The 20116-nt window shown below is 35.0% G+C and overlaps 1 protein-coding gene across 1 annotated transcript; it reads left to right on the top strand.

Moving 5' to 3' along the window:
• Window positions 1-8461: 8461 nt before the first annotated feature.
• On the top strand, window positions 8462-19459 carry pcyt1bb (phosphate cytidylyltransferase 1B, choline b). Its single transcript, XM_073824864.1, has 8 exons — window positions 8462-8633; window positions 9543-9642; window positions 9724-9840; window positions 10011-10162; window positions 17512-17590; window positions 17673-17815; window positions 18195-18383; window positions 18469-19459. Exons 1-8 carry the CDS (start codon window positions 8532-8534, stop codon window positions 18664-18666), a joined length of 1080 nt encoding a protein of 359 aa, XP_073680965.1. The 5' UTR covers window positions 8462-8531; the 3' UTR covers window positions 18667-19459.
• The last annotated feature ends 657 nt before the right edge of the window (window positions 19460-20116 follow it).

Raw genomic sequence — 20116 nt, 5'->3', positions numbered from 1 at the left:
CCCCCCTTTTGGTTTTGTATTAGTTGGTTCAGTCTTGCCCATATTTGTATTTCCCCCTCGTCATCTTGTTATCTTGTTTGTTACCACGCCCCTGTTTCAGTGTATATAAGTCTGTGTCTGCTCACTCCCCTTTGTCAGTCGATAAAGTTACTTTGTGTTTTTCTGTCTGCTCCCGGTTTATGTTTGTTTTCTTAAAATAAAGTGTTTGGTTTGTACTTTTGTTTCCCGGCATCTCCTTGGATCTACACCAGTTCACCACCAGTACCCACGTTGTGACAATTATAGTCTCTTACGTCCACTGTGTTCTCTGCGTTCTCTGATAAACCCAATGGACTCTTTTATGAGTAAATTGTTTGTCTGTATGTGCTGACATTATGAACAAAGAAATAAAAAAATATAAAAGCTGTTTACATTTTTAATTAAAAATAAACAAATACCGACAATACTGATTCATTCACATGTTCAAATATTAATACTTTGCATGGTCCTATGTAAATGAAAATCAGCATCTTTATCAAGGTCTTCCTTCAACCACTTCAGAAATGTGACAGGAACATTGGAAATGATTTATGGCCGATCACCATTACTCCATCTTCACCCTCTGGATCTTCCAGGCATTGAACAGGAGCCTGAAAGACATTACATTGGTTTTAATATGTAAAACAACACTTTTAAGCTGCTCCTAACCATTTATTTTAATTTGAACTGTCAGTGTTATAACTGCTAATCACTTTTTTACACTTTACCCTAGCCAGAGCATTAGTAGTATTACGACTAATCTCAGGTGAAGCTTTAATCTTTAATCACATGAAAGCATAGCATTATTATTCATCACTAAATTAACTAATTATTATACATTTTAGCATGTCAAGGTGAATTAATTATCATGACATACATTTGGTTGACCAGTGTAATGAGAATGATTGGGAAATGATTCTGACTCAAACACCACTATTCCATCTTCACCCTCTGGATTCTCAGAGCATTGAATAGAAATCTGAAACACATTACACAATACAACACTTCAACTGCATTGAACAATATTTACTTAATTTAAATAAATTTTTGTCAGTTTTAAAGAACTTGAAGCCATGCAGTGAATAATATGTGACTGTAATGAGTGTAATAAGGCCAATAAGTGATAGATCATGCCAGAACTGTTTAGCCATGACAATGTTCACATGCCATATTTCTAAAATAATACAACTGAGCAAAATCAGGTTATTACTTACGTTTGGTTGACTGATGGAATGTAAATAGTTGTGAAATGATTTAGAGTCAAACACTACTTGTCCATCTTGACCATCACAGTTGTCCACACACTGGACAGGATACTAAAACACAATGAGATATCATATCCAAAACAAAACTTTTTTATGAATGAATGATAAAAAAAAACTGACTACCTTAAGCTGCCAAGTATTGACGGCAGCTGGACACAACTCCAAATCTTTCAAGAAACTGCAGCATGTGTTCCCCTAATTCCAAAAAAGAATATCATGATGTATATAATTAATGTAAAACTTCATGCCAAAAATATGAAAAAGAAAAGATCAAGAGCAATGCAGTCTTTATCAGACTGAGGGCCTGTTCTGCGATGTTAACATGTTTGCATTCCAAACAATTTAATTGTGTATTTGCATTGTTTAAAGTTAAAGTTGAAAGTTAAAATGCCATTTTAATCTTTATTGATCCTAATTAATGAAAGAGACTGGTTATTAATTATTATTGAAACCTTTACTTCACAGCCTTTACATTACAGGGTAGAGGAAAAGTGCTGATCGTAAAAATTGCTGCGTCACTTGCCAGCATGAATCACTGCTAGAGCCTCTGTATAACTTTTTCAGATGTTTGAAAAATTGTAGAGAGATGTTTGAATACTAAATCAAACTTTACACAGTATAAACAATACATTTCTTAATAAATGTTAAGATTATCTTTTTTATATTTTGTTCTGTTCTTGTTGCCACTAGCATGGCTCCATTTTATTTTCTCCGGTCAGACATCTTGCCAGATCTAGCCTCGGCAACATTTTTAATTTTCCTAAACGCTTGATAGCCATACACAATTACAAACTTATTTTTAGATTACATACCATTGAAATGTCTTGTAGGTATGTTGCTGTTCTTGATCGTGCAGATTTGATCTTCGTAACAATGTGATTAGCTTAGCTACGTTTTTAACGCAAGCCGTCGATTGTTAGTATGTATAGAGATTTGTTACGTAGTGCGAAGCACTCATTCTGATTGGTGGAAAAATTAGCCTTATATATGAAATGCATAAACTATATTAATTAATGTGTTATTGATACATAACATTTTCAAATGGCATACACAGTAGGTTAATACATTATAAAAACATTGATTACTAATTTGAACAAACATTATTATATTGTGCAATGCTTGACAGATTAGTATAATACATGAAAATAATTAAACGTCTCATAGAAATGTGATTTACAGTATTTAAACATTTTTGTACATAAAAGTCACTTAAGTGACTAAACATTTTAAACAATATATGCATTGTTTTAGAATTTGAAACCAAATTAAAAATCATACCTATTTTTTTTTTTTTTATTAGAAGGAATGTTTTGGTTAGAATGAGTTCTTCCACTATATTTCTTTAAAATAAATGTCTCTTGGTTATATATAATGATTGATAATTCAAAAACATTTATACATTTTAAACTTGTATGAAGTCAGCAATTATTAGTTTACTTTTAGGTCACATCTTATTTGATGTCCAGTGTATTACTGTAAAGCTTTATGCAGACCTATTGTTTAAAGTTGTTACAATATTAGAATTATTACAAAATATGTTGTTATTACAAAAGTTATTGGTGAACAAAACTACAAAAGAAGTCAACAATGTAAAGCTTTCTAACAGTCATTTATCGAAGCTAAAAGTTCATATCACCTTTTTGTCCTTGTGCTCATCATGGTCAAATGAAGACTTGACATTGTGAAATTCTAATCATCCATCTACTCCAGAATGAAGTAAAAAATCCAGAAAAATAGCCCTGAATGGTAAAGCATACTTCCACAGGTGACTACTGACTATGAATGAACAACTCCTAAAAATAACACACATAATCACACCTTGTGTTTAATGACTCCCACTCAAAAAATGTGAAAACACTTCATATTTTTCATATTTCCTGACGTAATTGCATTTCAAAAAAGTTGACAGGCTTGACAGGCTTCTTAACTAATGGAATGCATTGCAAGATGTACCTGTATAAGAAACAATGTTCCAGGTGAGGCTAGGCAAATGAAAAGGAAAATAAAATGCAAATATTTCCTTGTTTGCCCAAGAAGTATGAAGTAAATCCTTATATGTCAAAGTTTTGCATTGAAGAAAAGATAGGTAGGAGGTACATCAAATATTTACAAAATGTATTTCTTTAGTAAATACACTAATTCTAAATACAAGTGTAACACTACGGTAAATGATAAAGGCACTTAAGCAGGAGACCTGGGCTCCAGCTGATTGATCGTTTGCTGGATTTTCTCTATAAAGATATTTGTGTTTTCCTTTTAGAACGCAATAATCTTCTGATTTTTTTGCCCCCAAAAATGTAAACCATACACACATAGAAATGGTTTGTGTTCGCAGTGTCACTCTCAAAATAAGAAACAAGTTTGTGTACTCAGATTGCTAAATATGAATATACAGAAGTAGCATCAAATGAAGACTTATTTTTCTTGATCAAAATTCAAGACAGAGGAGATGAAATATATCCCTTTTTAGAGAGACAATTTACTTCCCTTTTGCAAAAGGGGCTGTACATTTGCAAAACAAAATTAGGCAAACATAAAAGATCAAAACCCCCGAATAACAGGCAATATAACTTCTACGTATACTCTTTTAAACCTCAACAACTTCAAAAGCATACATGAAGACGTAATTGTTCACACCAAGCGCTTGGATTTCACGTTGGGCCCTGAATTCGGTGGTGCAGGGATTAATGTAAGCAGTCAGGAATGAATGGACATCTGCTTTCACAGTACACGGTCAAACTCATTACTCATAATTCATTACAGTAGTAATAAAGCATTTATTAACACACTATTACTATATTTCTAAATAAATGTACATTTAAATAGTTCATTAATCATTTACTTACACTTTCTAAATGACTTTATGAACCACTGATGACAACTAAATAACTTATTTGTAAATAATGTAACACTTCATTTAGAAATGATAAATTGATAATTAATAAAGTATGAAAATACAGTTATTAAATAAATTATAGATATGTTTAAAAATCAAGAACAAAGCATTTAGAGCTGCATTTATAAACTGCTTACTACGGTCTATTAATGTAGAGATAATGATTTAGAAATGATGAATTGACTTTTTACTGATGCTTAATTAATAGTTCGTAGTGTGTAGTTATTATAAAGTGTTACCAATTAATTTCCTGCAGCGGGAGAGGTATGGGACGTGTTAAACTTGGAGCTCAATACAGTGTTGCAGCCATGACGTCAAAACTTGGAAGACTAATTTTCCTGTTGGTCAGAGCCATTTTCCTATGGGTTTTGTAAAACAAGGTCTGTGGTAAATAAACTTACGATACTTGGACATTTTGCACTACAATGTGAATTATACAAATCAGTACTGAAAACACACATTTTGAAGCAGTTATTTATAACATATATTTGTAATGCATAAGAACTTTTGGGGTTTGAGTATGTGCAGTTTACATTGTACAACAAAACGGCCAATTATCATCAATTTATGTTTACTTATAATTTAAAAAAATTAAATTATGAAGGCAGTTTATTCCTCTGGGTCTTAGAGTTGAGAGCAGTAGTCGATACTTATTTATTGGATTTCATATTTGCATATATGTTTGCATAAAGATATGTGTTCCTTTTCAATAAACAAGATACAGGTAGTCCAAAATGCACCCTTTACAAGGTCAAGAAAATATGATTATATTACCCCAATTTTCAGTCTCCAAACTGGCTACCTATTAAGTACCGTATCAGTTACCATAAAATATTACTACTTACTCATAAAAACCGTAAATGCTTTAGCTCCTTAGCTTTAGTCTTCTATCATGCTACAATCCACCACTACAATCCATCGCAAAACTCTGGGCTTTTGGTAGTACCCAGAGCTGGGTATGAACTTATTACATGTACATCTGGGTTACGTAGCAGATTCCAAAAATTAAATACTTGTAATTAGATTAAATTACATTTTAAAATACATTTTAATCAGACTATAGTTACTTTTTATGGATTACATGATTACATATTTTTTACACAATAGCAATACATTATTCAGAATTATTAATTCTCCCTAATTTCTCTTTTTCTTCTTTTGCATTTTCCTTTCTAAAATATCCTACTGCTTATATACATGCAGAAAGTTTTAAAATTTTGTGGACATTCACATAAAGATCAGTAATTAGCAGGTGGAGACATAGCATTTGAGCACTGATTTACTAAAATCATTTTAGATTTAAAAAGTGATTCAACAATGCATCAACTCTTCATGAACACATTGATTTCTATTTGAATTATCATTCTTTGTTATTTAACCATGTATTTTTGTGTCTTTGAAAGCCTTTTTTCTTTCAAACCCGTTAAAATGCACAAATCCACATGCAATTTTTTGTCATCTGATCCTTTTCACCTAATATATTTACTTCAAGTACTCCTGAGATTTTGAAATAAATATTTTAATAATAAAGTTTTAAATTTTCACATTCATTGGTTCTCTGACATTGGTTATGGTCACATGACATGCGGGTAAACAAATAAACTATTACATTTTTTAGTACATTTTATTATTATTATTATTATTATTTTTTTTTTTAAAGATTTATTTTTTGGCATTTATTACGATAGGACAGATCAGACATGACATGAAGCGAAGTGGGAGAGAGACGGGGGGTGGCATCGGGAAAGGTCCTCGAGTCAGGATTCGAACACAGGACGCCCGGAGCGCAACAGCGCTATATGTCGACACGCTGCCCACAAGGCTATCGGCGCCAACACATTTTATCATTTTGATTGATTAAAATTATTATTATTTTTTTTTTAATGTTTATTTTTTTTATGATTTAATTAATTATTAGCTTTTCATTAAACTCATAAACCCCCCTGCTGTTTCTTTCCAAACTACAGTTTGGAAAACCCTGATGTAATATGTGACCCCGATGTTTTATAATTATGATTTATACATCATCTGAAAGCTGAATAAGTTTTGATATATTAACAGTACAAGGTTTACAAAATATCTTCATGAAACATGATCTTTACTTAATATTATAATGATTTTTGGCATAAAAGAAAAACAAGTACAAGTGATAAACAAGTTAGGTCAAAAGGTCAAAATTAAAAGTAATCTAAAAGTAGTCTACCTAAAATGTGTCATTTATGGATTATGTTACTTACTAAAATTTTTGTCATGTAATTTGGAATCAGTAATGGATTACATTTTGTAAGTAATCTACCCAGGTCTGGTAGTACCTAGGATAGTCCACTAAAAGAGGTAGAATGCTTTTCATTTTTGATAGCGTTTAGGGTTCAGACACACTCTCTCTATTTAAATCAAGATTAAAGACACATACTGTAACTTTAGCCAAGCTAAAATTTTTAGTTACAGTATCTCACAAAAGAGAGTACATAATTTTAGTGTATCTTCTCAAGGGACAATACTATAGAACTGAAACTTGGATATATTTTACAGTAGTCAATCAATATGCATCTTGTATAGCAGTATAGATTTACTGTCCTCTGAAAATAAGTCAACATACAACCATTATTGTCAAAATAGCTGGCAACAAAAGTGAAACAAAAACAGATGCATGAGTGCTGTCAGCATTGCTTTAAAGGTTGCAGAAGTAGAAGGTCAGCTTGTCAGTATACGCCACACACTGCAACAAGTTGGTTTGCATGGCCGTTGTCCCAGAAGGAAGCCTCGCCAAAAAAGCCTGCAAACAGTTTGCTGAAGACAACCTGTCCAAGAGCATGAATTACTGGAACCATGCCCTGTGGTCTGGTAAGACTAAGATAAACTTGTTTGGCTTAGATGGTGTCCAGCACGTGTGGCGATGCCCTGGTGAGGAGTACCAAGAAAATTGTGTCTTGCCTACAGTCAAGCATGGTGGTGTGTAGCATCATGGTCTGGGGCTGCATGAGTGCTGCTGGTACTGGGGAGCTGCAGTTTATGGAGGGAAACATGGATTTCATTATGTACTGTACATTCTGAAGCAGAACATGATGCCTTCTCTTCAGAAACTAGGCCGAACGGCAGTTTTCCGACATGATAACAACCCCAAACACACCAGCAAGATGACAACTGCCTTGCTGAGGAAGCTGAAGGTGATGGGGTGGCCAAGTATGTCTCCAGACCTTAACCCTATTAAGCACCTGTTGGGGCATCCTCAAGCTGAAGTTGGAGAAGCACCATGTGTCTAATGTCCAGTAGCTCCGTTATGTCATTATAGAGAAAACAGAAGAGGGTCCCAGCAACAACCTGTGCAATTCTGGTCAATTCCATGCCCAGGATGATTAAGGCAGTGCCAGATAACAATGGTGCTAACACAATATATTGACACTTTGGACAAGTTCACTGAGGGTGTACTCACTTTTGTTGCCAGCTATTTTGACAAAATTGGCTGTATGTTGAGTACTTTTCAGGGGACACTATACTGCCATACAATATGCATACACATTGACTGCTCTAAAATATATCCAAGTTTCATTTCTACAGTATTGTCCCTGAAGAAGATATACTAAAATGGTTGCTGAAATGTGAGGGCTGTACTCATTTTTGTGAGATACTGTATATCTGATCAAATGCACATTATCATTCTTTTGCTTGGTTGGAACAGCAGCTATGCTATTTTTTCTCCATGTTTGCTTCTCTGTTTCTGCCACGGGATGGGCATCAATCTGGATCCAACCCTTACAAAGATTTGAGATGACAAAACACCCGTGAAGATGTGAGATGATGCCAACCCCTCAGAGAGGACCTCAGATAATGCCAACCCTTAACCAACAAATTTTGCTGTTAGTTTGATCGCTACATGTAATCATTGCTGTTAATAGTGTGCAACATTTGTTTGAATACATCACTATTTTTACTGTACAGTTCTGTCATATGGACATCACCTTGACAAAGTTACCACTGAAAAGCTACTCCTAAATATAATGTAGAAACTTTTATTTTCTGTGAAGCTGCTTTGCAATGTTTTGTATCGTGAAAAATGCTATACAAATAAACTTGAATTAAAATTGAATTGAATATGTGCCTCTACAGTTTAAATATCTTTATTGTTTTAGCCACTCCATGTGCTCACAATATTTTTAAATTAATACATTTGTTTGCGCTTAGAAAGTATTTAAGTCACATGAAAATCAACCTTTGCTCCTTTGCCTCGTCACAAGGGTCACTGTGACTGGCCAGTTATCAGTACGGGAGTAAAAGCAAAGGCTTGTCACACATCTGGCAAGTGCAACCAGTGGAAAGCCAAAAGCACAGGACGTTCAACTGAAATCTCAACAATGGTGAACAGGAGGCGAAATGGATCTCGTGCTAATGGTCGTGCTGGTCGAGTAGGGGTTCAAGGACAGCAACAGCAGCAATGCAAGCGGCCACCTATGAAGGTTAGTTTGAGCGACTAATAATGTTATAATTTTACAATTTGTCCATGCAGCATATGTTTGGCACTGACTCATGGACTTTTCCTACCCTTTGTGAAATATTCTTAACTATTAAAAATAGAACTGCAGTGATATATGTCAATTTTATATTAGGAAATTTAAAAATATTCATATCTCTACCAGGTCCATTCGACCAAAGATTTGCATCACTGTAATAGTTTTGTTTAATCACCTATGAATGCTTTAATATGCTTTAATTTAATCTGATTCTGATTCTAAATCTATTGGAAGGAAATAATATGAAACAAAAAGAGCAGCACATGGCTTTCCATCATTGGTATTTCTATTACATAACCTCTACAGTTCTTTATCTGAGTGCATGGTACAGATTCCATGCCTGATGCCTTCCTTTACTGCATTTATGGCAATTATTATTTGTTTTATATACAGTTCATAGGTCATATCCACCATTCAGGTCCATTAAGCAGTGGTGTGGTGTGATTATATCTGTCTATATCAGTGTAACAGGGGTCCCCTCCTGAACAGCTGATGGCTCAAAGGGCAATTACAACATCATAGATTATTGGGAGTTCATGTACACACTCATTCATACACGTTTATTGAACACCTGAGCGCGTATGTTCAGTGTCTCTTATCACACTTCCGATAGGACAAGATCATTGACAAAACATTTAATCAAACATTTAAACTTTGTGCAGAGAGGTACCACAAATTCAAAATACATTCTGTAATCACATTTTTATACAGTATTTCATTAAAACATTTGATTACAGACAGCTTAATCTTTTCTGATTCACAAAACAACATTTATGTGGTGTACTTACGCTTTGTTTAACTTGATACCAATCATTTTCTTATGATGCATCATAACAGCCAATATTTCTCTCACAGGCTCTTAGAGAACCAGCCATCTTTGCTAAACAATCAGGCAGCATCTCAGACACCTCACATGACAAAGTGACTTTAGCTCAAGCTCGCCGTGGCACTCCAGGTGAGAGAAAGAGGTTAGTGTAACTCCAAGAAAAACTTGGCAAATCCAAATTGCAAGTAAGTTTGTTTTGCTTTTGTGCAGCTCATCGGCCTGTACGAGTGTATGCCGATGGAATCTTTGATCTTTTCCATTCGGGTCATGCCCGGGCTCTGATGCAGGCCAAGAATTTGTTCCCAAACACACATCTGATTGTTGGCGGTGAGTCACACTGGTACACGTACACTTTTGTCCAGTTTTTCAAGAAAACAAACATCTACGTCATCACCTTTAAAAGTTTTATTTGTGTTGTGTATGTATGGAATATTTTTTGCATTTTGTAATAAACCATGTCTGATGACTGCTATATACATGGTGTGTATCTCTTTTAGTATGCAGTGATGCCCTGACGCACAAGTATAAAGGCTACACAGTGATGACAGAGGATGAACGTTATGAAGCCCTTATACACTGTCGTTATGTGGACGAGGTGGTCCGTAATGCTCCCTGGACCCTCACTCCTGAATTCCTTAAAAAACACAGGGTAAATAATATTCCGTTCATTGTAGTATAAATAAAATTATATATAAATAGTTTTATATAAATACTGCCTTGCAAAAGTATACATACCCCTTCATTTTTTTCACATTTTGTTCTGTTGCTGCCTTCTGTTAAACTGCTTTAAATTTCCCTATTTTTCTCACATCATCTATCTACACTCAATACACCATAGTAGAAAAGCAAAAAACATTTGATTAAAAACTTTGCAAATATATTTAAAAAAGAAAACTTAAATGATTCCATTGCATAAGTATTCATACCCTTAGCTGGAACATATGAAATTTAGCTTAGGAGCATTCATATTGCTTGTAGATGTTACTACACTACACCAAGTTCAATTTAATGGGTAAGATTTGAAATGGCACACGTCTTATTAAATGTTCTAACAGCTGAAAATGCATATCAGAGCAAAACCAAGCCCTGAGATAAAAATAAAAATAAAAATAATGTAGAGCTCAGAGACAAGATTGCATCAAGCCACACATTTGGGGAAGAGTTCGGAAAAAATCTGCTGCATTGAAGGTTCACAGAAGCATATAGTCTCCGTTACCCTTAATGGAAGAAGTTAAAACAACCTCAACTCTTCTTTGAGCTGGCCTCCTGGTTAAACTGAGCAACTGATGGAGAAGGGTCTTGGGTCTCCAGTCAATCACAACAACACCATGGTCATTTAACACTTTCGTTGCTTTTGGCAGTGTGGGCAGGTGCCAAATCCCTGGGAAATGAAATCAGCATCTTTAAAAAGCTGGTCAGCAGAAGGAAGCATGAAGTGCTCTAAAATTTCTTGGTAAACGGGTGCAGTGACTTTGGTTTTCAAAAAACACAGTGGACCAACACCAGCAGATGACATTGCACCCCAAATCATCACAGACTGTGGAAACTTAACACTGGACTTCAAGCAACTTGGGCTATGATCTTCTCCACCCTTCCTCCAGACTCTAGGACCTTGGTTTCCAAATGAAAACTTGCTCTCATCTGAAAAGAGGACTTTGGACCAATGGGCAACAGTCCATTTCTTCTTCGGTAACACTTTCTATGAAGCCCGTATTTATAATGCATTATAACGTATTCTTAAGGCATTATAACGAATGCATAATGCATTATAAAAAACCTTATAATATGTTATATCATCTCATGAGTATTCATAAGAACAGTTTTAATGTATTATAATTTTTACTTATTTGTGGTTATAGCTTTTAAGAGTATGATTACCTGCTCATAGTTATAATGTATTATAAGTCCCATATCTTGCCATGTTTCTCATGTCACTTTACTTAAAGCATACAAAGACCACTTATAAGTAAATATAATAAGATTTCCCAAAGAACCCTAAGATCAGGCATCAGATCAGATGAATGTGTAATGACACATTTGTATTATCAGTTTGATTATTTTGATGGTACCCTTTAGACAGCTTTTGATAAGTAACTCTGCAACTGCATGTCAGCTAGCAGTAATTATTATTAGTAGTATGCTAAATATATGCTAACACTACATTTTGATGGTTCCCCAAAAGACAAACTATTATATTATAAGCAACTTTACAAGTACATGAACCTTCTACCTAGCCTAACCTTAACCTAAGTCTACTAATACTCTAAGGAGTGTTAGTTGACATGTAGTTGGAAAGTTTAAGCTTATAGTAAGACTAAGTGGACCATCAAAATAAAACGTAATATAATGTAAAAAAATAAATGTAAAATGATATAGTCCATTAGAAATAAAGTAGATTTAATATGGCGTCCACTGTGTGTAATAAATAATCATAATCTTAAAAGTATGATATAACATATTATAAGCTGTTTTATAATGCATTATGCATTCATTATAATGCCTTAGAAATACCCTTATAATGTATTATAAACAGGGGCTTCATAGAAAGTGTTACCAATTCTTGAATCGATTTTGCTTGACAAGCCTCTCAAGGCTGCGGTTCTCTCTGTTGGTTGTACATCTTTTTCTTCCACACTTTTTCCTACTCAACTTTCTGTTAACATGCTTGGATACAACACTCTGTGAACAGCCAGCTTCTTTGGCAATAAATGTTTGTTGCTTACCATCAGTGACTGTCTTCTGGACAACTGTCAGATCAGCAGTCTTCCCCATGATTTTGTAGCCTAGTGAACCAAACTGAGAGACCATTTTGAAGGCTCAGGAAACCTTTGGTGTTTTGAGTTGATTAGCTGATTGGCATGTCACCATATTCTAATTTGTTGAGATAGTGAATTGGTGGGTTTTTGTTAAATGTGAGCCAAATCATCACAATTAAAAGATCCAAAGACTTAACTACCTCATTCTGTGTGCATTTAATTTATTTAATACACGAGTTTCACAATTTAAGTTGAATTATTGAAATGAATGAACTTTTCCACAACATTCTAATTTATTGAGATATTTATTTTAGGGCCGGGACTTTAACGCGTTAATTTAGATTAATTAATTACACAAAAATAACGCGTTAATTTTTTTTAACGCATTTTAATCGCACTTAATTTTGCACCGCGGAACGCTTCTCATTGGATGAGTTTCAGCGGACCGATTATACTGGAGCACCAACTAGCGTTTAGACAAAGGAATGCGCATATCACCGCAGCACATCGAGCCTCAAGTATCACCTCAATGCTTTTACAGAAGGTCTACCTACCTATAGGGTAGGCCTACCTGAATTTCTGAAATGAAGGCTAGTGTATTTCTAAATATCCCAGTGTTTCCCCTACCATTATCTTAGGTGGGCGCTTTTACAATGTCTCCTCCAAGAAAACACGGACTGGATCACGGACTCCATTCATAAAAAACGAATTTACTATAGCGCGGAATGCCACGTAAATTCGTTGATTTTTGGATTGATAAATCAAAAGTTCGTCTGTCACTTAATTCAAATCGCGATATGGACTAGTGTCTGTGAAAACTGAAATGCAAAAAGACCGTTTTAATATGAATCCTGCATGTACCGTTTGCCTCTAGAATGGCAGAGACGCGTTTTTTTAGATTAAGATTAACCACTTAATTTTAGAAAAAATACTATGATTATTATTATTTATTGATTTTAACATTTGATTAAAAATAAATAAATGTTTATGCTTTCATTTGATTATGAGAAAAATTAAAACAAGAATTTATATAAAAAAAAAATAGCAAAAGATTGTAAAGCCCTATTGTTCAAAATTTTAAAATAGAGAGTTTTGGATTTATTTGTTCACTGAAATAAATGTTTTCGTTATGGGAAACACTGTATCCTATTGCTACAGTTAATGGCAATATTGCAATGGTCTGTTGGACTTGGTTGAACAAAAATAAACAATATTTTGTTGCTTAAGTTTATGTATTCAGTCATTATTCAATGGTATACTAAAAATCCATATGAAAAAACTTACTTCTCACTGTTCTCAGGTCAAATATTTATATGCGATTAATTTCGATTAATTAATTACAAAGCCTCTAATTAATTAGATTAATTTTTTTAATCGAGTCCCGGCCCTAATTTATTTATATAAAAAAAGACTACAACTTGAAAGACAAGTTAACCCTCCAAAAAACATATTTTCCCACCTCAGGCACAAACTCCTTATTAATATTATCCTTTTTCTTCAGGCAAGGGAACCTTTCTTGTACCACTCCGTTACGGACGATATGTATGCCATTAGAGTAGTAAAACATGAAACATATTTTTAAAATTTTATGTTTTCCTAATAATGAATTGTCTCTTTTTTTGCAAACCATCAATAGTCTGTAATTTAATAAAAATTTAACTGTTAAAGGGGTGCTATTATGCTTTTTCACTTTTTGAACTTTAGCCAGTGTGTGGTGTGTATGTTTGGGCATAAAAAACATATACAAAGTTTCAAATCTCAAAGTCCACTCCAAACGGAGATATTTAGTTTTAAAAAAATCCCTTTTCAAGAACTACATCTAAACGACTCGTTTGGACTACAGCGTTTGTTTTCTGCATGCAATGATGTCACAACGCTGTATCCCGCCTACTGAAATTCAATTTGTTGGCGGGTGGGGGATTCGCCTAACTTTACCCATGTACTAAGGACAGCCGCTTTTGGGATGCTACAGCAAGCTGTAGGTCGGCTCATTTAAACACAGCTTTAACTAAAGGGTCCACGAACTGCTCCGGTAGCCGTGCTGAAGCCGCGCCGTTCACGTGTGTTGAACAGAGGGTCCAAAGACACGCAGATCCGCAGCTGATGTAAACACGAACATTGACTAGTGATCCTCCGTGGACGCGTCGGAGCCGCGCCTAGACGTGCAGTGTGTGGTAAGATATTTATTCATCATACAGTGTAGATAACTTCACTAGCCTTATGGTTTCGGGCATGCAAATAATTAAATACATTAGCACAATAATGATAATATCACGTATCAGCGATCTCGCATGCTGACGATAGGTTAAACAATAGCGTATTATTTACTCACTCTTCATGCATCCTAGGTGTATATGATTTCCTTCTTTCTTTTCTTATATTAAATCAATTCTGGCACTCATAGAACAGCATAGACTGAAAATACGTCGATCCATAGTAAAAAAAAAAAGTGCCTCACATGGCCCCGGGGCGGTCGGTAAAAGCCTCCTTTAGCAATCAGATGTGTTTTTATAAAAAAAAAATATCCATATTTAAAACGTAAGAATCACTTTAGTCTAGTTTGCTGCTTTGGGAAGGGGGCAGCAGGGTGGAACGCGGTCTACACTGTGTGCCAATCACAACGCAGTGGGACTTCTGACCAATCACTATACATTTGGTTTTGCAGAAGGCGGAACCCGGAACTAATCGAGCCGTTTGTGCCAGCCTGGGGAGAAAGCTATTATAATAATCTAAATAATGTGAAAAATAATGTGTTTTTCAAACAACTAAGCATGAGAGCATGTTCAAGGACACCCCAAAAACAGAATAAAGACTTTGTAAAGGAGCATAATAGGACCCCTTTAAATTTTTAATCTTAAAAATTGAATTTGACATTTTAATGGCCTCACTGTTTGTAGTGAAAAAAACAAATTCACTCAAAAAATACAAATAAAGTGGCATTTATTTAATTAGTCCACACAAGAATATCATATACAACATTAAATCAAGTAACTTTTAATTTTATTTATATCAATTTTTTACACAGTTACCCTGTGATGGGGTGGTAAGCAATGTGACGGGGTGGTTCACTGTGACGGGGGGTATGGACAAAGTGTTTCTCTATATGAACTGCTGGTTTTAAATTTTGTGCATACATTTCACAAGAGCATGTGTTCATTTGACTTGAAGCATTGCTGTGCACTAATCAAAAAAGACACCTGTATGGTCACCCTACCTATATTAGAATCCTATATTAGAATAGTTTCACATATCTTCTCATTCAAACAGGAAGCAGAACCATACCATCACGTCCATTACCACCCCGTCACAATAAAAAAAACGTGACGGTGGTAAATTTCATCCCAAAATGGCCACAGATCTCCTATGTGGTCAAGTTTCTCAATCAATCTGAAATTAGATTTTCTTTACATTAATAATGTAAAAGAATGAATAAAAAACAGTTTTCCCTATCTAATTTGCATGACGGGGTGGTTGGGTTAAGCTTGACGGACCCTGTCTAACATGAAAAAAACATCAAATAAACAATGTAAAAAAATGTCAGTATTTCCCTGCTTTTGTTCTTGGTGGCTGTAAGGCTCAAATGATGTCACTACCTCTTTGTGATGTCATTTAAAGCAACAGTACATTAATTATAGATAAAACAAGTTAGCGTGACGGGGTGGTAAGTTAAAATGAGGGACACACACAAATCATAAAATATTTCCAAAAAATAATGTTTAATTTGAATAAATATATCTTATGTAAACAGGGACACACATAAAATGCTGAAAATAATACAAGTTTGAAAAAAATCTATAACTTATTTGGTGATATTTTAGATGAAAATATCATGTTGGTGAAATTGTGAAATTGGCTATGTAATGAAAAATGATTACAAAATAGTATGTTATTTTTTAAGAGTAGTGTTTTGTCATATATCATGTTAACAAGAACATTTAATTACTTTAAGCTTTGAAAACACACTTTAGGACATTTTTTGTGCCTTAAGCATCTCATCAAACGTTGCGGACCCAAATGGCACCCGTTTGGCAGAATGACTTTGGTAGAATGATATATATATATATATATATATATATATATATATATATATATATATACACAGTCAAGCCCGAAATTATTCATACCCCTGGCAAATTCTTTTATTTTACTTTTATTCAACCAGCAATTTTTTTGACCGGAAATGACATAGGCTTCTCCCAAAATATTTTTGGGAGAAGCCTATGTCATTTCCGGTCAAAAAAATTGTACAAGAGGCATCATTGTGGAAAAAATGTTTCTCAGCTTTTATTTACATTTGAACAAAAAGTGGCATGTCCACAATTATTCATAACCTTCGCAAACTGTCACAGTCTATCGGAAAATCCAAAGTTCTATACCATTCCAAATAGTCCAAGCTGTTCTAAAGCATCCTAATTACCCTGATTCATTGGGAACAGCTGTTTTAATCAACTCAACAGGTGAAAAACAGAAGCTCTCTGCTGTTGGTTTGTGGACAGTCATCTAAATGTTTTGAAGTTCCAGTGGCTACAGTGCAAAGTATTATTAAAAAATACAAGACGTTCCGCACTGTGAAAAATCTCAGAGAACGTGGTTGGATCACCACCAAGGCCATCCTGATGAATCTGGGCTCTGCTGGTGGCGACATCTTAAAGCAGACAGTCCAACATTTAGTCACAAATAGCAGAAAGCTACTCAGTAAAACCTTGATTTAGGCTACATTTGAACCCCTGTTAGCAGTGTGTTATTTTAGTATCATTGATAGCCTATATATTATAGTTTTTAAATTAGATTTTATTATGTTCTGCTCTTGTTTTAATTTTATTGTCATTTTTGGGCATTTTTGTCTAATATTTCTATAGTTTTCAAAGTTTAGTTTATAATTTTTGTTATTTTAGTATGTCTAATTAAATGTAAAAAATGTTGCATAGTTGACTAGAAAAAAAGAAAGGTTTAGAGCAGTGGTTCCCAACCACTGCATGTTTTCCATGTCACCTTAATCAAACACACCTGATTTAGATTATCAGCTCATTAGTAGAGACTCCAAGACCTGAAATTAGTGTGTCAGACAAAAGAAAGATGCAAAATGTGCAGTCCTCCAGGAACGTGGTTGGGAACCACTGGTTTAGAGGTTTAGGCTCAAGGAGAAGATCATCCTGTAACCACAAATGACTAGAGAGATCATTGCAAAAAATGTGGGATACCTGTGTCATGCCTGTATATTTATTTTCCTGTTTTCCTGCAGATTGACTTTGTGGCACATGATGATATCCCATACACCTCTGCTGGATCAGAAGATGTCTATAAACATATCAAAGAAGCAGGTAAAGACTTTACCAACAACCAAAGTGTACATTTATAGAACTGATTCTATAAATATGATTTTTTTTCTAAATTGTTTGGAAGGAATGTTTGTGGCTACTCAAAGAACGGAAGGGATCTCTACCTCTGATCTCATCACACGTATTGTTCGAGACTATGACGTCTACGTCAGACGTAACCTACAGAGAGGATACACAGCACGGGAACTCAATGTTGGCTTCATCAATGTAAGAAATAAACTGTATGGCTTCAAAAGACTTGGAATATTATGAATGTGGCATTAACTACTGCTATACTGCCATTCTGGTTTCCCAAAAGAACCTTCAGTAATTTTTTTTAAAAGTATACAGAGTATTTTTCTAATTTTTAAGGTTAAAGTTTTTTCATGGAACTATAGATGCCAAAAAATAACCTTTATTTTTAAGAGTGTATAGTATTTTGGAGCACATCCACAGCTCCCATTTGATTTTATGGTACAGAAAATAATTGCCAGGATATTAAAAATGTGAAAGAAATGAAACCATATGGGTCTGGTACAATATGAGGAAGAGAAAATGAAGATCTTTACATCTTTAGGTAAACTATTCCAACTGATTTGATTGACAGGAGAAGAAGTATCGTCTGCAAGAGCAGGTGGACAGAATGAAGGAGACGGTGAGGACGGTGGAGGAGAAGTCCAAACATTTAGTGCACCGTGTCGAAGAGAAGAGCCATGACCTCATCTACAAATGGGAAGAGAAATCTCGCGAGTTCATTGGAAACTTCCTGGCGTTGTTTGGTCCTGATAAAGCCTGGGTAAAAGAGAGACATTAACAAAGCTGGGGTATCACACATGCAGTGCTATTTTGCATTTCAAACTGATGTTCTTTGTGTTCTGTAGCACATGATCCAGGAGCGGAGTGGCCGTGTTCTCCAGGCTCTTTCACCCTATCAGTCACCAAGAACGTCGCCCAGCTCTAGTCCCACCAGAGGTCGCTCTACATCACCCGTCTCCCACTGGCCCCTGCTCCGCTTCCGTTCACCGCCACCTACAGGAGCCTCTGTCAGTAGCAGTGAGGGTGACGATGGGGAAAAGTAGATGGACGCTGGCACTCCTACCACCTGCACATTTGCATAGGCGCCTTCTCGTTTTGTTTTCTGCATTTTATGCAGCAAAACACTTCATAATACAAATGCACCAAAATGCTTGATCAACAAATTCATGGTGCTCAAAGATCTAGATTGACTCTGTAAAAGAAAAGTTAAAAAAGCCACGATTATTACCAGTTAAACATAGAACTGAACACTTCATAACTTCATAACTTTCAAGTTAAAGGGCTGTTTACACACACACACACACACACACACACATGTTTGTTTTTGTGAATTGTGGGGACATTCCATAGACGTAATGGTTTTTATACTGTACAAACGATATTTGCTACACCTTCCCTACACCTAAACCTAGCCCTCACAGGAGACTGTGCATATCTTTACATTCTCAAAAAAACGTATTCTGTATGATTTATAAGCCTTTTGAAAAATGGGGACATGGGCAATGTCCTCATAAGTCACCCTCTCCTTGTAATACCTATGTCATACCCATGTTATTACACCAATTTGTGTCCTGATATGTCACAAAAACAAGGTACACACACACACACACACACACACACACACACACACACACACAAATAAAACTTAATTATAATGAACTATATAAAACTTCCACAACAACGCACAATAACATTATGTTTACTATAAGCACACACTACAGTTATGCCACTTTAAATGCTCAAGTTTGAATCTTATTGGCTGTCAGTGTTTTATCATTCATCAGCTGGAAGAAATACAATTTTGAAAGTTTTTAATGATATTGTTCTTCTTTGTCATTATTGTAATAGCTGTAATGTCTACTTCCCAATTCTTATAGAATTAGAACAATTACTAAAATGTCATAGTTCATAGTTATCTATATAGTTGTTGCATTGGTGTAAACAAATATATAAAACCATATGTTAATATTTTTAAAACACTGTGTTTTTCTAAATGAAATTAAGGGTGAACCATTGACCTAATGTTTAGAGTGTTTTAATAAACTGATTAGGTTAAATATAACATAAGCTGAGAAGCACATTGCGAAATATGTCATGTCTGTCATGTATCTGGTCTGTCTTCTCATCATGAACTCTTGCACACACATTCTGGACTGCAATCCCCATAAGCCACTGCACCAATCACTGCACACAGCTGCTCCTTGTTTCCCACTGAACTGATTGCTGCACACACCTGTTTCACATTTACCCACATGCATTTAAGCTACAGACACACACACTTCCTGGCGAGGTCTTATTGTTCCATTTGGTCGTAATTCTAAGCGTTTCTCTCTGTGTTGGATTATCTGTGTATGACTCTGGACTGTGTACCCCGTTGACGATTCCTGCTTCCTGCCATTGCGACCATTGCCTGTCTATTGAACTGTCTCCCGGATTACCTACGTTGTTCCTGTTTTCTGGTGATTATTCTGGCCTGTTGACGATTCTAAATAA

Source organism: Garra rufa, chromosome 19, assembly GCF_049309525.1.
Source record: "Garra rufa chromosome 19, GarRuf1.0, whole genome shotgun sequence".
Taxonomy (NCBI): domain Eukaryota; kingdom Metazoa; phylum Chordata; class Actinopteri; order Cypriniformes; family Cyprinidae; genus Garra; species Garra rufa.
The sequence above is the reverse complement of the archived record's forward strand: the minus strand, read 5'-3'. Positions and strand labels throughout refer to the sequence as shown.